The sequence below is a fragment of the Atta cephalotes genome (genome assembly GCF_000143395.1).
Source record: "Atta cephalotes unplaced genomic scaffold scaffold00015, whole genome shotgun sequence".
NCBI lineage: Eukaryota > Metazoa > Arthropoda > Insecta > Hymenoptera > Formicidae > Atta > Atta cephalotes.
The window spans coordinates 3,459,664-3,476,539 of record NW_012130079.1 but is presented as its reverse complement, the minus strand read 5'-3'; the positions used below and the strand labels follow the sequence as shown (position 1 = coordinate 3,476,539).

At 30.9% G+C, this 16,876-nt stretch overlaps 2 protein-coding genes across 2 annotated transcripts; one reads left to right on the top strand and one right to left on the bottom strand.

The window, feature by feature from the left end:
* Positions 1-206: 206 nt before the first annotated feature.
* Positions 207-8,216, bottom strand: LOC105618155. The gene is made up of 14 exons (XM_012199696.1): positions 7,836-8,216; positions 6,483-6,636; positions 5,054-5,715; positions 4,812-4,988; positions 3,770-4,137; positions 3,310-3,570; positions 2,816-3,181; positions 2,457-2,703; positions 2,156-2,367; positions 1,938-2,076; positions 1,535-1,788; positions 1,303-1,471; positions 1,065-1,231; positions 207-312 (listed from the first exon to the last, which is right to left on the bottom strand). Exons 1-14 carry the CDS (start codon positions 8,214-8,216, stop codon positions 207-209), a joined length of 3,663 nt encoding a protein of 1,220 aa, XP_012055086.1.
* An 871-nt stretch (positions 8,217-9,087) lies between these two features.
* On the top strand, positions 9,088-15,022 carry LOC105618070 (nucleolar protein 6). The gene is made up of 12 exons (XM_012199609.1): positions 9,088-9,105; positions 9,694-10,224; positions 10,300-10,783; positions 10,893-11,174; positions 11,258-11,531; positions 11,613-11,907; positions 12,057-12,281; positions 12,386-12,820; positions 12,943-13,103; positions 13,461-13,714; positions 14,144-14,553; positions 14,759-15,022. The coding sequence occupies exons 1-12, from the start codon at positions 9,088-9,090 to the stop codon at positions 15,020-15,022; spliced, it is 3,633 nt and encodes a 1,210-aa protein (XP_012054999.1).
* The last annotated feature ends 1,854 nt before the right edge of the window (positions 15,023-16,876 follow it).

Sequence of the window (16,876 nt, the reverse complement as noted above, 5' to 3'; positions counted from 1 at the left end):
TATAGAAAAGACTTTCTCTAGTTATTTGGCTCATTATAATTTTTTTCAATAGATTTATATCTAAACATAGGAGTGCTTAATTCCTATAACATCCTGTAAAATTCACTTATTCTTGCAATTTTTATAAGAATTTTTGTAATTTGGCTTTATCTTATTTTTACGCATGCGTTTAGTTTTATATTATCCATTAACTCTGAATTACAATTCTAGTAAAGTGGGCTTTCGTCTGCGGATATGACTGGTTCCTCATCGCTCCAATCGCTGACTGCTAATCCTACTGATCCATGAAAACTCTGCGATCTCGCTACGTGGCTAAAATCAAATAGAAGTAAACTACAGTGAAATTATGAGCAAGTGAAGAAACGAATCTCTCCCATCTCTTTATACTCTTTTTTTTTATCAAAAAAGAAAAGCTTTGTTAACGCATATTTACATCGCACATTATTGCTAAAGCTGACTGATCAAATCAAACACATTGTCAATATTGAACAAATAAGATTTCTATTAAAAAGCAATATTTTTTCCGTAGAAATAGGTTCGGTTCTTTGAATACGTTTGCTAGAGCACAATAAACAATTAGATGGATAATAGAAACACTAAATGCAAAAGCAATATATCACTAAAATAGATAAATTAATGTAAAACATAAGTACAGTATATATCTTCTATAGTCCCTTACTTGGAACTCTGAGTTAGTGCAAAACATAAAAAAAATAAGCATTCTCGTGTTGGTAAGTGTTTTATATCTTTAAAAAGTGACAAACATTTATTAACAGTACCTCTTGAATCTATAAAATAAGGGAATCTATATGTAAAATGTTCAAACGAGTTTGTACCATACCGCTTGCTTGTTTTGCCACATTATTTTTAGATTATCGATCACTATCGGTCCTAACAACAAAATATAACAAATAAAGTAAAATAATTATCTTCTTAATTAGTAACAATAATATATCCTAGACAATGCAAAAGATCAAGAGGCATAATAACTTCTGGACTTTTGCTTTGCCTGAAAAATTCCTCGATCACTTTTTTATGAAAAGTTGCATCAACTTGCAACTAACCTCGGTGACAGAGCTGCATTTTTCTTTGCCAAGCCGGCTTTTCTTCGTCCTTCCATAGCAGCTTTCATGGGATCGTAGCTTTTGCGACGTTTCCAATTTTGCATTTCGACTTCCCGTACATTTGACGCTGAGGGTTTTTTTGGTTCCTTTGATTTACTCTTAGGTCCCTATATACATTTAAATGTATTTATTACATATTAAATTTTATTATTATTTATTGAAAATTATACTCTCTTACCATGTTCAGACCTCTGTTAATTCGCGCATTAGGTCGTCCAGAATCTGTTCTATTGATACTGGAAAGCGACTCAGACTTGCCATGTGCATCGTGTGATAAATTCTTAGCTTTGTTCACACTGGAAGACACAGGTTTTGTTCGTTGCAGATCCAATTTTGCTTTACGCAAGCTAGAGAGAAGAAATAATTAGATAACAAAGATTTTAAAATTCAAGAAAACCATAAGCACATACCTAAATTCTTTGTTGTATTTAGTGCTGGAAATAGGAGATTGTGACATAGGATGCTGTTCATCGCTGCTCTCCGTATCGCTGGGATGCCGTAATCCTTTCGATATATTCTGATGTAGGCTGTGACTCGTGTCTTCGTCACTCTCATTATCAGAAACGAGTGGAGGACGATATCCTGTCATGCGAGCAGACATTGCGGACACAACATTCTGAGTTGTTTGCAAATAAGATGAAGTTTCTAAATCACTGTCGCTCTCCTAATTAATTACAGATTTTATAAAGCATTTGATATATTATTATTTGTTATAACTTAATAAGATTAGTAACCAAATTTATCAACAAAAATTGTCAATAGATTTCATAAAGCTTTAATGTGATAATCTATATACATATATATAAAACATACCAACTGTGGGCTACTAGGCGGAGGTACTTGATTGTCTTCGTAACAGTAATTTAATTCATTATCTGACCAATCGTTGGCTAACGAGAGAGCAGCCCCTGTACCATGAAAACTAGCAGATCTCAGTACGGAATTGTCATGACTGCAATATAAATCGTTCTTTTTGAAAACTGAAATACTTATTACTCGCGCAAACGATTCGTATATTTCTATATACTCACTTGCCGGAACCATCCTCGGTACTGTGATGTTTCTTTGTACTGTCTATTAATTTCTTTCTCCCTTCGGCCGCTGCTTTCATCGGATCGTAACTTTTCCGCCGCTTCCAATTCTGAAACTCCACCTCCTTGGACGTAAGAGTGGAATTACTTCTACCTGACTTTTTGTGATCTTTACTCGGTTTCTGATTCGTTTTTTGACTAAGAGGAGGATGCTTAAAGAAAAAAAAAAAATAAATAAAAAATTTATATTTAAAACATGTCCTACAAACAAAATAATCTCTTATACAGATGCGATGCTTACATGAATCGTCTTTGGAGCTCTCATACTAAATCTTCCGGTATCGGTTCTAGATATGGATGGTGCTCTGAATTTCGTTGTCTCCGATTTCTTTGATGATTCCTTATTGTGTGCTCCGACACTGTTTGTGCGAATACGATGATAACTTTGCTGCTTATTCATAGGTGCTACAGTCTTAACTTCAGACTGCGCTCTTCGACGTCTTTCTTCGGGAGTTGTATTCGGCGTTGTATCAGACTCACAATTTAATCTATAAATAATATATTCAACTTAATTTTCTGTAGAAATAAAAAAATAGGATATCTGGAATTTTTATATTGTCGTTAGCATTTCATTTAATTTTTGCAGAATTTTTAAGATACCTTGCTCTTCTTATACTAAAAGTCCTATTCAACTTGATTCCAGATGAGATTGGTGTCAGGGAAGATTTTCTTTGTTGTTCACCAGCTTCGCTACTACTATCGGAGACAACAACAGAACTATATTTTCCTCTTGATGATATTCTGTCAATATCGCTACTGTTGAAACTGCTGCGACGTGATACGAGATTTTGCGATTTCATGTTCCTAATGCTTGCATTACTCGATGATCTCTGTATATTAAGATGTCGTTGAAGTTCTGGACTGTTTCGTAGCATACTAGGCGCTTTAATAGGCATGTCCTTATCAAAATAACTGGTTCCTTCGTGATAATTCGTAGTGCTGTTAGATTTTCTCAACATATATGGACTATAAAAGAATTAACATATGTATGTGAGATACATTAATTGCTTTAAAATTAATTATTGAAATTATTATTGAATTGTTTTGAAATTATATATCATTGTATATAAATTGAAACGAAGACAAAAATATACCTATTTTCAACGCATGTAAAATATCCTATATTTTTCGCTTGTGACGATTTTGCCAAATGTTTAGGTCTGTCTAGCATGGGAGAATTGAGAATTTTCGTTACAACAGCTTTACGGCTAACAATTGGGCTAGTAGTCAATTTTGGCGTAGGTGGTCTGAGACGGCTTAAAATGGGACTGTTCATATGTTTAAGGTCTTCTTTATATTTCACATTGTTTTTCTTGGACGTATTAGATTCCGTTGTATCAGAAGCATATTCTTTCCTATGTTAAAGAAAAATAAGAGATTTTCTTAAAAGCTCAATAATAATCTATTGAGTTTTGTTATTCGACAAAATTCTACATTTTCTAATAGCAAAACTCTTATATACAATGTGATAAATGTGTGATAAATGTATGCTATTATTGTTATTAACAAATTAATTCATCAGAATGTAATGTGCGTGTGAAACAGATCATTCACCTATCTAGAGAGCTACTTCTTCTCTCCAAATGGAGAGGCGACAACACTTGGGACGGGCTCTTCAATAATTCTACATTAATATCAGCAGTCTTCGATTTGGCCGAGCTTAAATATTTTCGGACGCTTCGCCTATTTTCATTGCTGTTCGCTCGCCGAAACAACGATTCGGACAAGCTGCCACGTCTAATTACGGTATTATGTACAGGTGTACGCTGTGAGCTGTTAGGCGGCGTATTGTAACTGTTGCTAGTGTCATCATCGGATTCTCCACCGGAATCTATGATTTGATGCTGATTTGAAACTAAACCGAGCCTTTCTTTTATTCGTACATACGAGTCAGTGTCCAGATTGCTGTCAGGTGACTGTTCCTGTGTGAAGGATTAAAATACTTAAAGATGAAAAAGAAAATTTTTTCATAAGAAAATTTAAAAATATATTAAAATGATAAGGATGTTTTTGAATTTTTATAATTATCAAAAGAAATATGTATAATATAAAAAAATTAATGTTATATATTAGGTGTAGTAAAAAAAATCCATTATTTTTGCATGAAATTGAATGGAAAAATAATGGATTTCTTTTTACTACACCTAATATATAATTTTTAATCAATTTTTATATAGTTATTCTATAGATTAAATTAAAATGTTTAGGCTCTAACAAATTATTAAATCGAAAATGCCAATACGAGTCTGAATGGATGTGTGTATAAGTAAAATTTATTGAAATATTTATTGAAAATTTATATAAATATATAAATATTTAAATGAAATTATTTAAATGAAAATATTTAAATTTAAAAGAAAATGTAAACATTTTAATCCTTTGCTTTGGGTCCTTTTACAACTTTTAATCAGTAATTATTATCATGTGACAAGTTAAAATTATATTAGTAGACAATTGTCAAATATAATGAGATGCATAATCAAATCAATTAAACAACAAATTGTATGCACACATCCATTCAGTATTGCTCATATTGGCAGTTTTTTTTGTGTTTTATAGATATTTTATTATTTTTATATGAAATATTTATACGTACATAGCGATTGCGTGACATTCGTTGAGATCTAGCATGAATTGGAGATGGTATTTTGGTGGGACTCAAAGGCGGCGTACGACCCGTCGAGCCGCCTATTATCGGAGGTAGAGAGTTATGCTCTGCTACTTGAGTAGCCCATTCTGATATCCATGCGTTATTATCGCGTGAAATACTCATCTGTAAAATATATCGTGAACATCTCGTGCACATTACGAATGCAAACACTTGTAGATGTTATCTACCTTAAAATTATGTACGTATGCTTCGTTGCTTTCGTCTTCAGTTAGAACACCGACGCTGAAAACTTTGTCGATATCCATTCTTGCTTTCTCCTCGTCGGTATAGTCCTTGTGAATCGTGTATGTTCCAGCTTCGCTCACTGCACCATCGGAATTAGCATCGACGTTGCTAACGTTAAATACATCTAGATTGGTATCTGTGATATTGTCTGCGTTTAAATCCATCGCGTAACTAACAAATTGCTCTCTCTGATCACTCAACAAATTATTCTCTCTCTCGTTTGTATTCTTTATATTGAAATCATCGTGAAGATAATTCATATTAGATACTTTGTTGTCAACTACATTATTTACTTCCTTACACTCATGATTAACGTCGATATATTCAATGTTTTTTGTGTATCGCTTCTCATTTTCGTCGTCGTCGTAATTGTTAATCTGAATGCGACTTAAATCATTTATCGTTGCAGATCTTTGGGATGTCCAATATATATTTTCGTTGGTTTCAAGTTCTAAAGAGAGGCCTTGAGATGACAGTTTGTTGTGATGTAATTCATCGTCACAGGACCTTGTCATTAAATACTGCTTATTCTGATGAGAAGGATCTACTTGTTCATTCGTGGATTTTTTTGTGCTAGAATGTGCTCTCGAAGAATTCTTGGCACCTAAAGAATATACACAATTCAAATCTTTTAATTAATAAGATGTAGAAAAGTAATAATAAAAAATGTATTATTTATAAAAATAAATTAAATTAAATAAAAATAAATAAAAATATAAACATAAATTAACAAATACAATACAATGTATGCAACTTATAATTCAGTATTCAGTATTCTAGTATTTCATATTTCTAATTCAGAGACAATGTATGCATCTTCTGAAACATCAATTTAAAAATAGTAAAATCATGACAAAAGTGATAATAGAATCATCAACATTATTCATAATTTCTGGAGGAAAATCATATAGTTCCTAACATGGAAACGGTTATGACATCAAAGCCATTAATATGTCAGCAGGCTATATCATTCAGAATGGGTAGAAGGTACTTGTAAGGAATATTAAAAAGCTTGAAGAACATGACTTCACCATGACTCATACATCACAGGTATTCAGTTCCAATACATTCATATATATTAAAGGATCCATACTTTATTAGTGTAAGATTTTAGTAATCAATTTTATAAGTAACTATTAATATTATAACTTTCAATGTTATGTAAGTTTTTTTTAAATATATTTTTTATATAAGTTTCTTTTATTTATAAAAATTAAATAAATTAAATAATAATATCTATGATAATATCTATGATAAATTATATCTATGATATTACTAATTTAAAAAAATTTAAATTATATTAATTGTAATTATCAAATAAAATCATTCTTTAAAAATAAAGAAAAAAGAACAAAAGCGTAATATATTTACCTAATTGTTTAAGTCTTGCTGATAATTGGTCAGTTTTGCGTTTTGTATCATCTTCACTGCTGAAATAACCTTCTGAATGAGTGCTAGGAACTTTTTGCTTTTGCACCAAGTTTGGAGACAATATAGTGCTCGGCTTCTTTGATTTTACTTCTACCTAAAAATAAATATACAACATGATATAATATACAATATATATTTATATAAATATATATATATATATATATATATATATATCTTCTAATTTAATATATATTTTTATGTCAAGATTATAATTGAACAATTAGTGTAAAAATTAATTATATTTTATTATAAAAAAGCACTTGTAAAATTCAAGTTTATTATTCAGGTAGCTAAATCCATTAAAGATTTCATTAAGTGTTTACTACTAAATTAATTTTTGTCAATAAAATGCCAATAAAAATATAACAGAATCTACTAGTAAAATATGATGATAAATTAATTATGGAAATCTGAAGCTGAATCTGCCATTTCATAACAATTTGAATTTATAGTCCATTTAAATAATTATAAGACAATTCTGTTTGGTTTCTGTTAACAATCTGCTATCAGATTTTTAGTAAGTTTTGTTGATGAAATATGAGATATAGACAGTTACCAATCTACTGTAATGCTTGAAACTGTTAACAAACTACTAACATACAATATTGCATGATTAAATTTAAAAAACTTTTATTTATGTATTTATGCGAAATATAAGGTCTATTCTTTATCAAAGGATTCTCTGGTGCAATAAATTAAAGCGAAACAAACTATATTTGTTTTGCACACAATAAATCTGTTTGCATTACTTGCATTTTTTATTTAAAATCTTCTATTTCTCTTTTTTCAATGCCTAAATACATATTTATCTCATTTTAAATGCAAAGATTTCGGGGGTTTCAAACAATGCAAACAGATCTTAAATTTGTTAGTGCAATAAATTGGAGTGAAACAAATATAAACAGATGCTTTCCAGCAAGAGATATAGATAACATAGTACAACAAAGTAAATCATTACATTCTTATTGTTTGTCTTGTTGTTTACCAGTGTGAAACAAAGGGTACTTTTCATTTAATGACACAAGTTAACACAAGTTTTGTTCTATCTTTGTTATTCTCTAAATAGTAAGAAAAACAGAATAATGCTCTTATCAACTTTTTTATCACTAAAAGAAAAGCATCTAAAGATGACATGATCACTGCATTGCAATGTATCGTTTGCTGAAGAGCACAATATTTGTTTCGCTTCAATTATTATTATACTGTATACCAATTCATAGTTTTACAATATAAAAAACTCTTTGAATAAAATATATAAATTTATTAAATATATTAAAAATGAATCTTTAATACCTTGGACGTGGAGAGGTTCCGCCTGTGTCTAGCATTGTACCTTTCGAACAAGTTCTGATACTTCGCAGTGTCCACTTCCTTGTTGCCGAAATCGATGGTAAAAGCCAACGGAGTCTGCAGTACACGCGAACCGTTGTCCGTCAACGAGCTCTTCAGAGTCTCTTCGCACCTTACTCCTGTCGTGTCGCCGTCGCTCGTCGTTGGTCGAGCATCGACAGGACCCTCACCCGTCGCGTCTTCACCGGCGCGCGGCAACAACTCGCCCGCGAGCGTCGTGGATCCGCCGTGGGTCTCTGAGCTAGCGTCGTCGGGCAAGTCCGCCGACATCGAGAGACGGGCGTCGGACGCCAGCCCGGACGCCTCCGCCACTTCCATGTTCATTGCCATTTAACATGCCAGCCATAAACATCCACGTTAGACAGCACATACGGTTCTTCGGTGCCGCGATTCCCTGGATTCAGCACGATTCGCTTCACAGGCCACTCCTAGGATTGACAGCACATCCGTAGGATCGCACGATGGCACTCGAGAACTCGGCGTCACGGCGATTTAACGTCGAGACTCGGCCTTTGACACATCGACACAGGTGTACCTACCTTGCGCGTACGCCATTGACTGTCGTCATCGCGCCCAGCTGTCATTGACACCGATGTCGACACGACCGCGCAGGGTACAGCAGATCGCCATCCGTCGATAACTCATGTCGCACTAGAAAATCTTCGAAAATCCGTTTTCTTACTTCTGAGTGAAAAACGAGGCGTTAAAATGATGAAATGAAAGTGAGAGCTACGCGATGAATCGATTGACCGTTATGCAACGACTTTTACCGGAAAAGCAGCATGGAACGCATTGTGAATCTGTATTGCAATTATTTCGCGGAACAGCGCGTTTTTAATTGGAACGAGGATTTCGTCAGATTTCACGTTGATTATGCTTCTTTCACGAATATTTTACATATGTTTCCATCGATCTCTAGGATTAATTATACGCGATACGCGATATTATTTTTCCAGATGTTAATTGATAAAAACTTGTTCATCCAACAATGGTATACCGACGAAGAAATGTGAGTTTTAAGAGAAAAAAATGGAGAACAGATGTCGTTGCAGCGAGTAATTTTGGTCACGTGGTCAAACGGAATGTTCTGGGAAATATTGTCAAGCATGTGGTTTTTCTAGCCGATGTGTTTTACAACATAAAGCTCAAATAAAAATTAAAAATTGCTTTTGAATCACACAACAGTAAAAGGAAAATGAAGGGATCTTCGATGGTATATCAAATTTTATTACTGTATTTTATTTATTTAATGAAGCATCGAGTTGAGTTTCTAATTCTTAACCTTCTCTCAAGAAAGTTTTACGTTTCTGTGCAGTAATATTAAAAATTACTTTTCTATCATATCTAAGTTTTTATATTATTGTATGTAAATATGCACTATAATATTCCCATCTCTAATTTTTATATAATTTTTTATGTTTGTTATTTTCAGACGTAGAATTTATTCCGAGAAGGAAAATCACTTAATAATTATATGTATTATTGTTGAATATATATGGAATATATTTTGTGCATGAAAATACACAAATTTATGAAATTACAGGAAAATTGAAGGAGCGTTAGACTGCAAATTTATTTAATGTATTTATATTTTAACTCAGATATATTATTCCTTGATGTATAATTCTTAGAATTTAATGTGTTAAAGTGATTTATTATTTTATATATTATTTTAAATTGATATATTAATTTAAGTATTAGTGTATTTACATGCATGTATTTAAATTTAGAAATATCCTTGATGTATAATAACACTTCTATAGAAATAATTAAAAAAAAGATGTTTGATAAATAATTCCAGTCGAGCAAAATGAAACACAAGGCTGAGAATACTGTTGAAAATGAAGACTCAATGAATTCTGAATCTGACAATGAAAGTTCAATAAATTCAGAAATTGATGAAGAGGATTCAGTGGACTCTGATAATGCAGATCTGATAGAAGACGAGAACGATGACAAAGATCTTAAATTTGACAATACAGATTCCATACAAGATGATGAAGAGGAAGAAATAGAATTGGACAGTCAAGAGATTGAACATCTTACAGAAAATCAAGAAAAAAAGAGGAAAAAAGTCACAGACGAGTTAACCGAGACAGCACCTAAGAAAAAGAAAAAATTAGAAAAAAATCTTTACAAGCAACCAACAATCGAAGAACTCAGTCAGCTTAGAGAAACTGAGAATTTATTTCATTCAAATTTATTTCGACTTCAAATTGAAGAGATTCTCAACGAAGTAAGACTCAAAAATAAATATAAAGCGTTGTTTGAGATTTGGTTTGGGAAGTTGAAAACAGCAATTGAATATATCGAAGAGATTGAAGAAGTTTCGGCAAGTAACACATCTAAACTAAACTGTAAGATACAAGAGGCAATAAATTATGTCTAATCTATTGATATATTTCAGCTTGTAGATAATAATTTGAATGATAAATTAGGTATTTGCATTCCTGTGCCGAACATACCAAAAGAAACTAAAAGTGTTTTTAAATTCTTGAAGCCATCCAACATTAGTGTGGTTGGATCTTATAATTCAGGATGTATTCTTGGATCTACTGTTACCGTAGATGTAATGGTGGAAATGCCAACCAGTTTATTCCGGAAACAGGATTATCAGAATTATGTGTATTTTAGAAAGAAAGCAACATATTTGGCGTTCATAGCGTCAAATATAGGAAGTGATATCGCTGAAACCAAGAAATTTATCGGTGACAATCTAAGACCTTCCTTGAAGCTTCGGCCCAGTGGAAAGTTGAACAAAAAGGTGGACATAGTGATACACATATCTGCACAAGAAAGTAGTTTTAAGTTGAATAGATTTTTGCCGGAGAAAAATAGTGTTAGGCCAGGATGGTATTTCAACAACAAGCAAAGCAGTTCTTTGGAAGATAGTAAGTTTGATGATTTATATATTTATATTTTAAATGGAGAAAAATTATTGTAGAATTTTATACCATAAAATTGTAATATATTTTTTATTGTGTGCTATTTTGTCTACAGCGTCTTTACCGCCCACTCCATACTATAACTCTCTAGTATTGCATGATTTGATAATGTTAAGGACAAATTCCGAAGTTGCGCAAGCAATAAAAGAGTATCCAAATTTGAGGGATGGTATAATCTTGCTGAAAATATGGTTGCGCCAACGTGAATTGAATAAGGGATACGATGGCTTCACTAGCCACATCATTACTATGTTTGTAATCTATTTACTACGCGAGAAAAAACTGAATACTTTCATGAGTAGCTATCAAATTGTACGGAATATCTGGATTTGCTTAGGTATCTTGAAAAGTTATTAAAAGTTATTACGCTGTTTTTTTTTTTGCATTATCTGAGATAGTAATTACATTTATTTGAAATAGCACAGGGAAATTGGTGCGAGAGTGGAATTACTATGTGTGAAGATAAGGATAATCAAAATCAAGTATCCCATTATCACAAGTACTACGATTGTGTCTTTCTTGATACAAGTGGATATTGTAATTTCGCTGCGAATCTATCGAAAGATACTTTTTCGTGGGTACAAAGAGAAGCGGCGCTATGCTTGAAACACGTAGATAATATACACGTCGATAGCTTTCATGCACTTTTCATGCGAAATGTGCCATTTCATAGAGCATTTGATCACATTTTATGGTAATTCACAAATTGATATAAATTTTTGTATTATAAAGGTCAGATCTATTTTAATAACTTTCGTCATTTCTATATGTTTAGTTTTCGGGACAAATCTTTTTTAGAGATAACAGTGAATGTCAAATCCACCGTGGATAATAAACTAAATTACGGACCTGATAAACGTAGTCAGGCGATTAAACTGCTCTTCGATGTTCTGAAGAGAGGTTTAGGAGATAGAATTAATCGATTGTGCGTACTACCTAATGTATGTAAGGAATGGAAATGCACCGAGAAAATGCCAGATAGTATTGGAAAGCTTGTTATTGGACTAGAATTGAATCCTGAAACATGTTTCAATATCGTGGATAAAGGACCTGAAGCGAATTTACCAGAAGTAAGCAATTCATTAAAATAACGTCTTAAAACGATGATAAAATAAAGAATGCAACAATTATTATTTAAAATAACGATATACGATAATATTTTAAAAATTAATATTTACAATGTGCTATAAAATATAAAACTTTGTATTCTATTTTGTAGGCAGTTGACTTCAGAAATTTTTGGGGCGGCAAGTCCGAATTACGTAGATTTAAAGATGGAGCCATTCGTGAGGCTGTGATTTGGTCAAAAGGCAAAACTCTCACAGACAAGAGAATAATATGTAGGAAGATAATAATATTTCTATTAGAAACAAAGTTCAGTATCTTCAAAAACCAATATTTATACGTCGCGAATCAAATGGAAGATTTGTTAAAATTACACAAGGTGACTTTATGATTACTAACATATTCATTTAAGATGCTTTATTTTTAGTTATTAACTATTTTTTTTAAATTTTATATACTTTATGAGTATGTCCTTTTATTTAGTATAAAATAACACACTTCGTATACGGGACTGGTGAAGAAGCTACGCTGAAGGTTCTGCAAGCTTTCAATACCTTAGAAAAAAATTTGATGTCTTTGAACGATATGCCTTTGACAATAAATGGTGTGCAAGGCTCGAGTCCGGTTTTCCGATATGCCGAAGTCTTTCCACCGCTTGCTACCGTTCATCGACAGATTAATGGTATCACCGAGGAAAACAAAAATTGCCTGAGTCTTTCAAAAAACATCACAAAATGCCCTACATATGTTCACGCGCTCGATGCGATATTACAGTTATCGACTAGTGGGAAATGGCCTGAGGAATTGGAAGCCATTAGGAAGACGAAAGCGGCATTTTACATACAAATCGCGGAATGTCTCAGGACGCAGCATGCACTGACAGTACAGGCGAATCCTTCTTATATAGATGTTTACCAGGTTAATGGATTATTTTACTACTATAATATTTCTAATAGTAATTGTATTGTAAATATTCTATAATATTGCATTTAAATTATACATTCTTCTTAATAGAAAGTATACAATTATCTTTTTATTAGAATGGATTCGTTTTTCGATTAAGAGTGGCACATCAGAAAGAAATTGCTTTAATGAAACAAGTCAAGGAAGACGGAGTGATTAAATACAGGGATAATGAAGAATCCATTGAATTAGAAAACAAATTGTTTCATTTACCAAAATTAAGTAGCGCCTTGCATGGGTAAAAATTGATGAATATAATCCTTGTTAATTCATAGATTATTAAGAACATATCTTTTATTTTGAAAGTAACACTTTCCTAAATTAGAATTTTTATTTCGGATTTGAGTGTCAGCAGATTTTTTTTTAGACTGCATGATATAAGAAACATTACTATAATTAATGATTGCCTCTAAAGATGATTAATATAAAAATCATTCCTTTATAAATCTGAGATTTTATATATATCATACAAAATTTAGAATATTGAAAATTAAATAAGAGATATGCCTCCATAACATAATTTGTATGAGATAAATGTGTAATAAATAAAAAAAATGAATAGTATATATTACAGTCTCAATTCTCGTTCTTTCAGATTGCATTCTCAGCAACCATCATTCGGTCCCGCTTGCTGTTTGGCGAAACGTTGGTTATCAGCGCAACTGTTAGATGATACTCATATACCTGGAATTGTAGTTGAATTGCTCATGGCATCTTTGTACTTAGCACCAGAGCCATATAAGCCGGCTCAGACACCACAAGTAGCATTTCTACGATTTTTAGAAATTGTTGCGAGAGCTCATTGGAATACTGATCCCGTAATTGTTAATTTCAACGACGAGATGACCAGTAAATCAATAATTTAATTTTCTTATTTTTTAATGACCGAATTATTGCAATGTATTATTATAATAATCATTTTATAAATGATCATTTATATAAATAATCATTTTATCAATCAAATAATGATTATAAATAATCATTTTAGAAATAATCATTTTATTGAAATAATCAATTGATATTAAAATCAAAATTGATTTTATCCAAATATCGTTACAGAAATTTAATTAGAAAGTAATGAATAATTATTTATTTTAAATATTAAAAGCACTTATCAGTATTTTTAATATTCATAATAAATCACTATTTTTCATTAAATTAGATTTCTGTAAGGATATATGAAAAAGACGAGCGGAAAATATTTATTTTAGATTATATTATCGCTTTTGACCTTATTTTATTATATGAAAGAATGTATCAATATATGATATTTTACAGATGAAGAAATTGCTGCCGTGGAAACATTATTTAATACGGCTCGTAGTTCTCTACCACCCTTATTCGTATCTACTCCTTACGATCAGCAGAAAACCTTGTGGACTAGAAAAGCTCCATCGCATTTGGTTTTAAACCGTATGAGTGTACTCGCGAAGGAATCGCTGAAATTATTCGACGATTTATTGTTCAACAATATAGTTCTGGATTTAAAACCTATATTCCGTCCTCCGCTCTTGGAATACGATTGTTTGCTGCATTTAAAGTCACGTATGATTCCTAGAAGACTGCAGGCAGTTGATGTACCCAATAAAGCAAAACTCGTAGATTTACATCCATATAAGATTCATTCTCTTCAAAAAATTCCAGTCGTGGACTTCGATCCTATACAATGTTTCTTAAAAGATTTAAGAGTAAGAATAAATTATATAAGCTATCAACAATTAAAAATGACTAAATTTTATTGAATTATTTTGATGCATACGTATACTTAAAAAAAAAGAAATTAATGTCATATGATTTAAATATTAAATATCTCTCTGTCATATGATTTAAATAATAAATATTAAATAGTTTGAAGCGCTGTATTCTATATGTTCGTTTCTTTTTCATTTTTAGGATGGTTATGGGGATTACGCATTGTTTTTCCATGATACTTATGGTGGAGCGATGATCGGGGTTCTATTGAAACCCACTGTCCTCGAGCATAAAGATTTTAAAGTGTCGGATGCCAATTGTAGAAAACTCGATGCTGATGGTAAACTCGTCTTAAACATTTCGACGATGATCGAAGACTTTTACATTCTGGGGAGAGGTATTATACGCACGATTGATATTCCTAATAAAAAAAAGTTTTCCTTGATATCAGAGTTGATCACATAGGTATGTTTAAAGCTCGAGAATCTCAAAATTTGTGAAACGCAATTTGTACATAGAGTAAATAAATATTTTTTACAAAAAGATACTACCGAAATATTATGTTAATGAACTGTAAAAATATAATGCTCATTTATATTTATTATGATATCAGCAGGAAGATTAGTAATAAACTTCTTTGCTTTTAATTCTACAATAAAACTAATTGTCAAATTAAATAATAGTCATTGTATGTAAGTATGTCAATATAATTTTGTATGAGCTCGACGAATTTTTTTTCTTTATTTTTCGAGCACTAATTACACGATCTACTAACCGGAATAATCACTCCTCATAAAACGGGTGTATTTGTCTCAAGATTGAATTTCGCCAAGCAACATTGTTGTATATTTTAAAAGCTAAACCAACCTAAATTACATTTTTTACTTTAAGATCAAAATGGAGTAAATTAATGAATAAAATAAATAATGAATATTAAATTGCAATAAATTTATATATTAAAATATAAAATATAATACATATTATTTTAAATGTTATCTTATTTAAGATATTAAATTATAAAAATGATAATTAGTATTACTCTAATTTCTTTTACTTCCTTCCGAACTCGTTTTTTTTTACGTTTTCACAAATGTTCCACATTTAACATATATTTGGACATATTTTTTGTAATAAATGGATAGATAATAGCTCTTATTAAAAATCTGATATTTGCAATTGATAATGCAATTGATAAAATTTATTATTAAATATATTAAATATATCAATTTAATTAATAATACAGTCGTATGATATATATTTACTTTTTTTATTTGAAAATGTGTTCGCGCGAGCGTGTATATATGTAACGGCTTATTATCTTATAATTTATAATAAATAATATTTTCGTCAATAATAAAGTAATTTAGATCGCTATATATTGAATAAATTGAAGCTAGATTTTAGTATTTAATAATATTTTTATATGTAAATTCTAAATTCATTTAAGTTAAACTATTTTCCGTAATCATAAATTAAAATTGAAATACTATCAGAATTAAATTGATCGTTGATTTGATAATGATACTACTATCTTAAAAACTTGTAAATATATATATATGTATACACACATATCTGGATTATCGTTTCGATATCTTATTATTGTTTATATACGTTTTTTAATACGTTTGTACTAATTACTGCTGTACAGAGTGTCCCACAAGATTTCTGCCAAACGCTTGTAGATAGAATGGACTAACTAAGTTAAGAAGTCTTCTACCATTTTGCAATGATTGACAAGATATTAATTAGCAAAAATATGGATCTTCAATAATTTTTACTAAAATACTATCAACTTTACAGAAAAATAGCAAGAGACAAAAATTGCTTATTTTCTTCTCATAAAGTTCTGAGAATTTTTTCAGAATTTTTTAATACCATATTTTCCCATGTTGGTAAAAATAGTTACCAATAAGAAAATGCAGTACTAAAAAATTACTATTAAAAATTCTAAAAAAATTCTTAGAGCTTTATGAGAAGAAAATAGGTAATTTTTATCTCTTGCTGTTTTTCTGTAAAATTAATTTAATTTAATTTAATTTAGTTTAGTTTAGTTTATTGCAAAGTTTTATGAAGAAGATTACATGTTAACAGACTAATATATAGACATAAAATATAATATAATATAATAGACTATAGTAACAAATGATTAGGCGTCAGCAAAATTGCTGTTACAAAGTTTATCAATAACAAAGACAACAATACAATAAGAGGTAAACCAATAGGCTTTTGAAATCATACACACACACACACACACACACACACACACACACACACACACACACACACACACACACACACACACACACACACACACACACA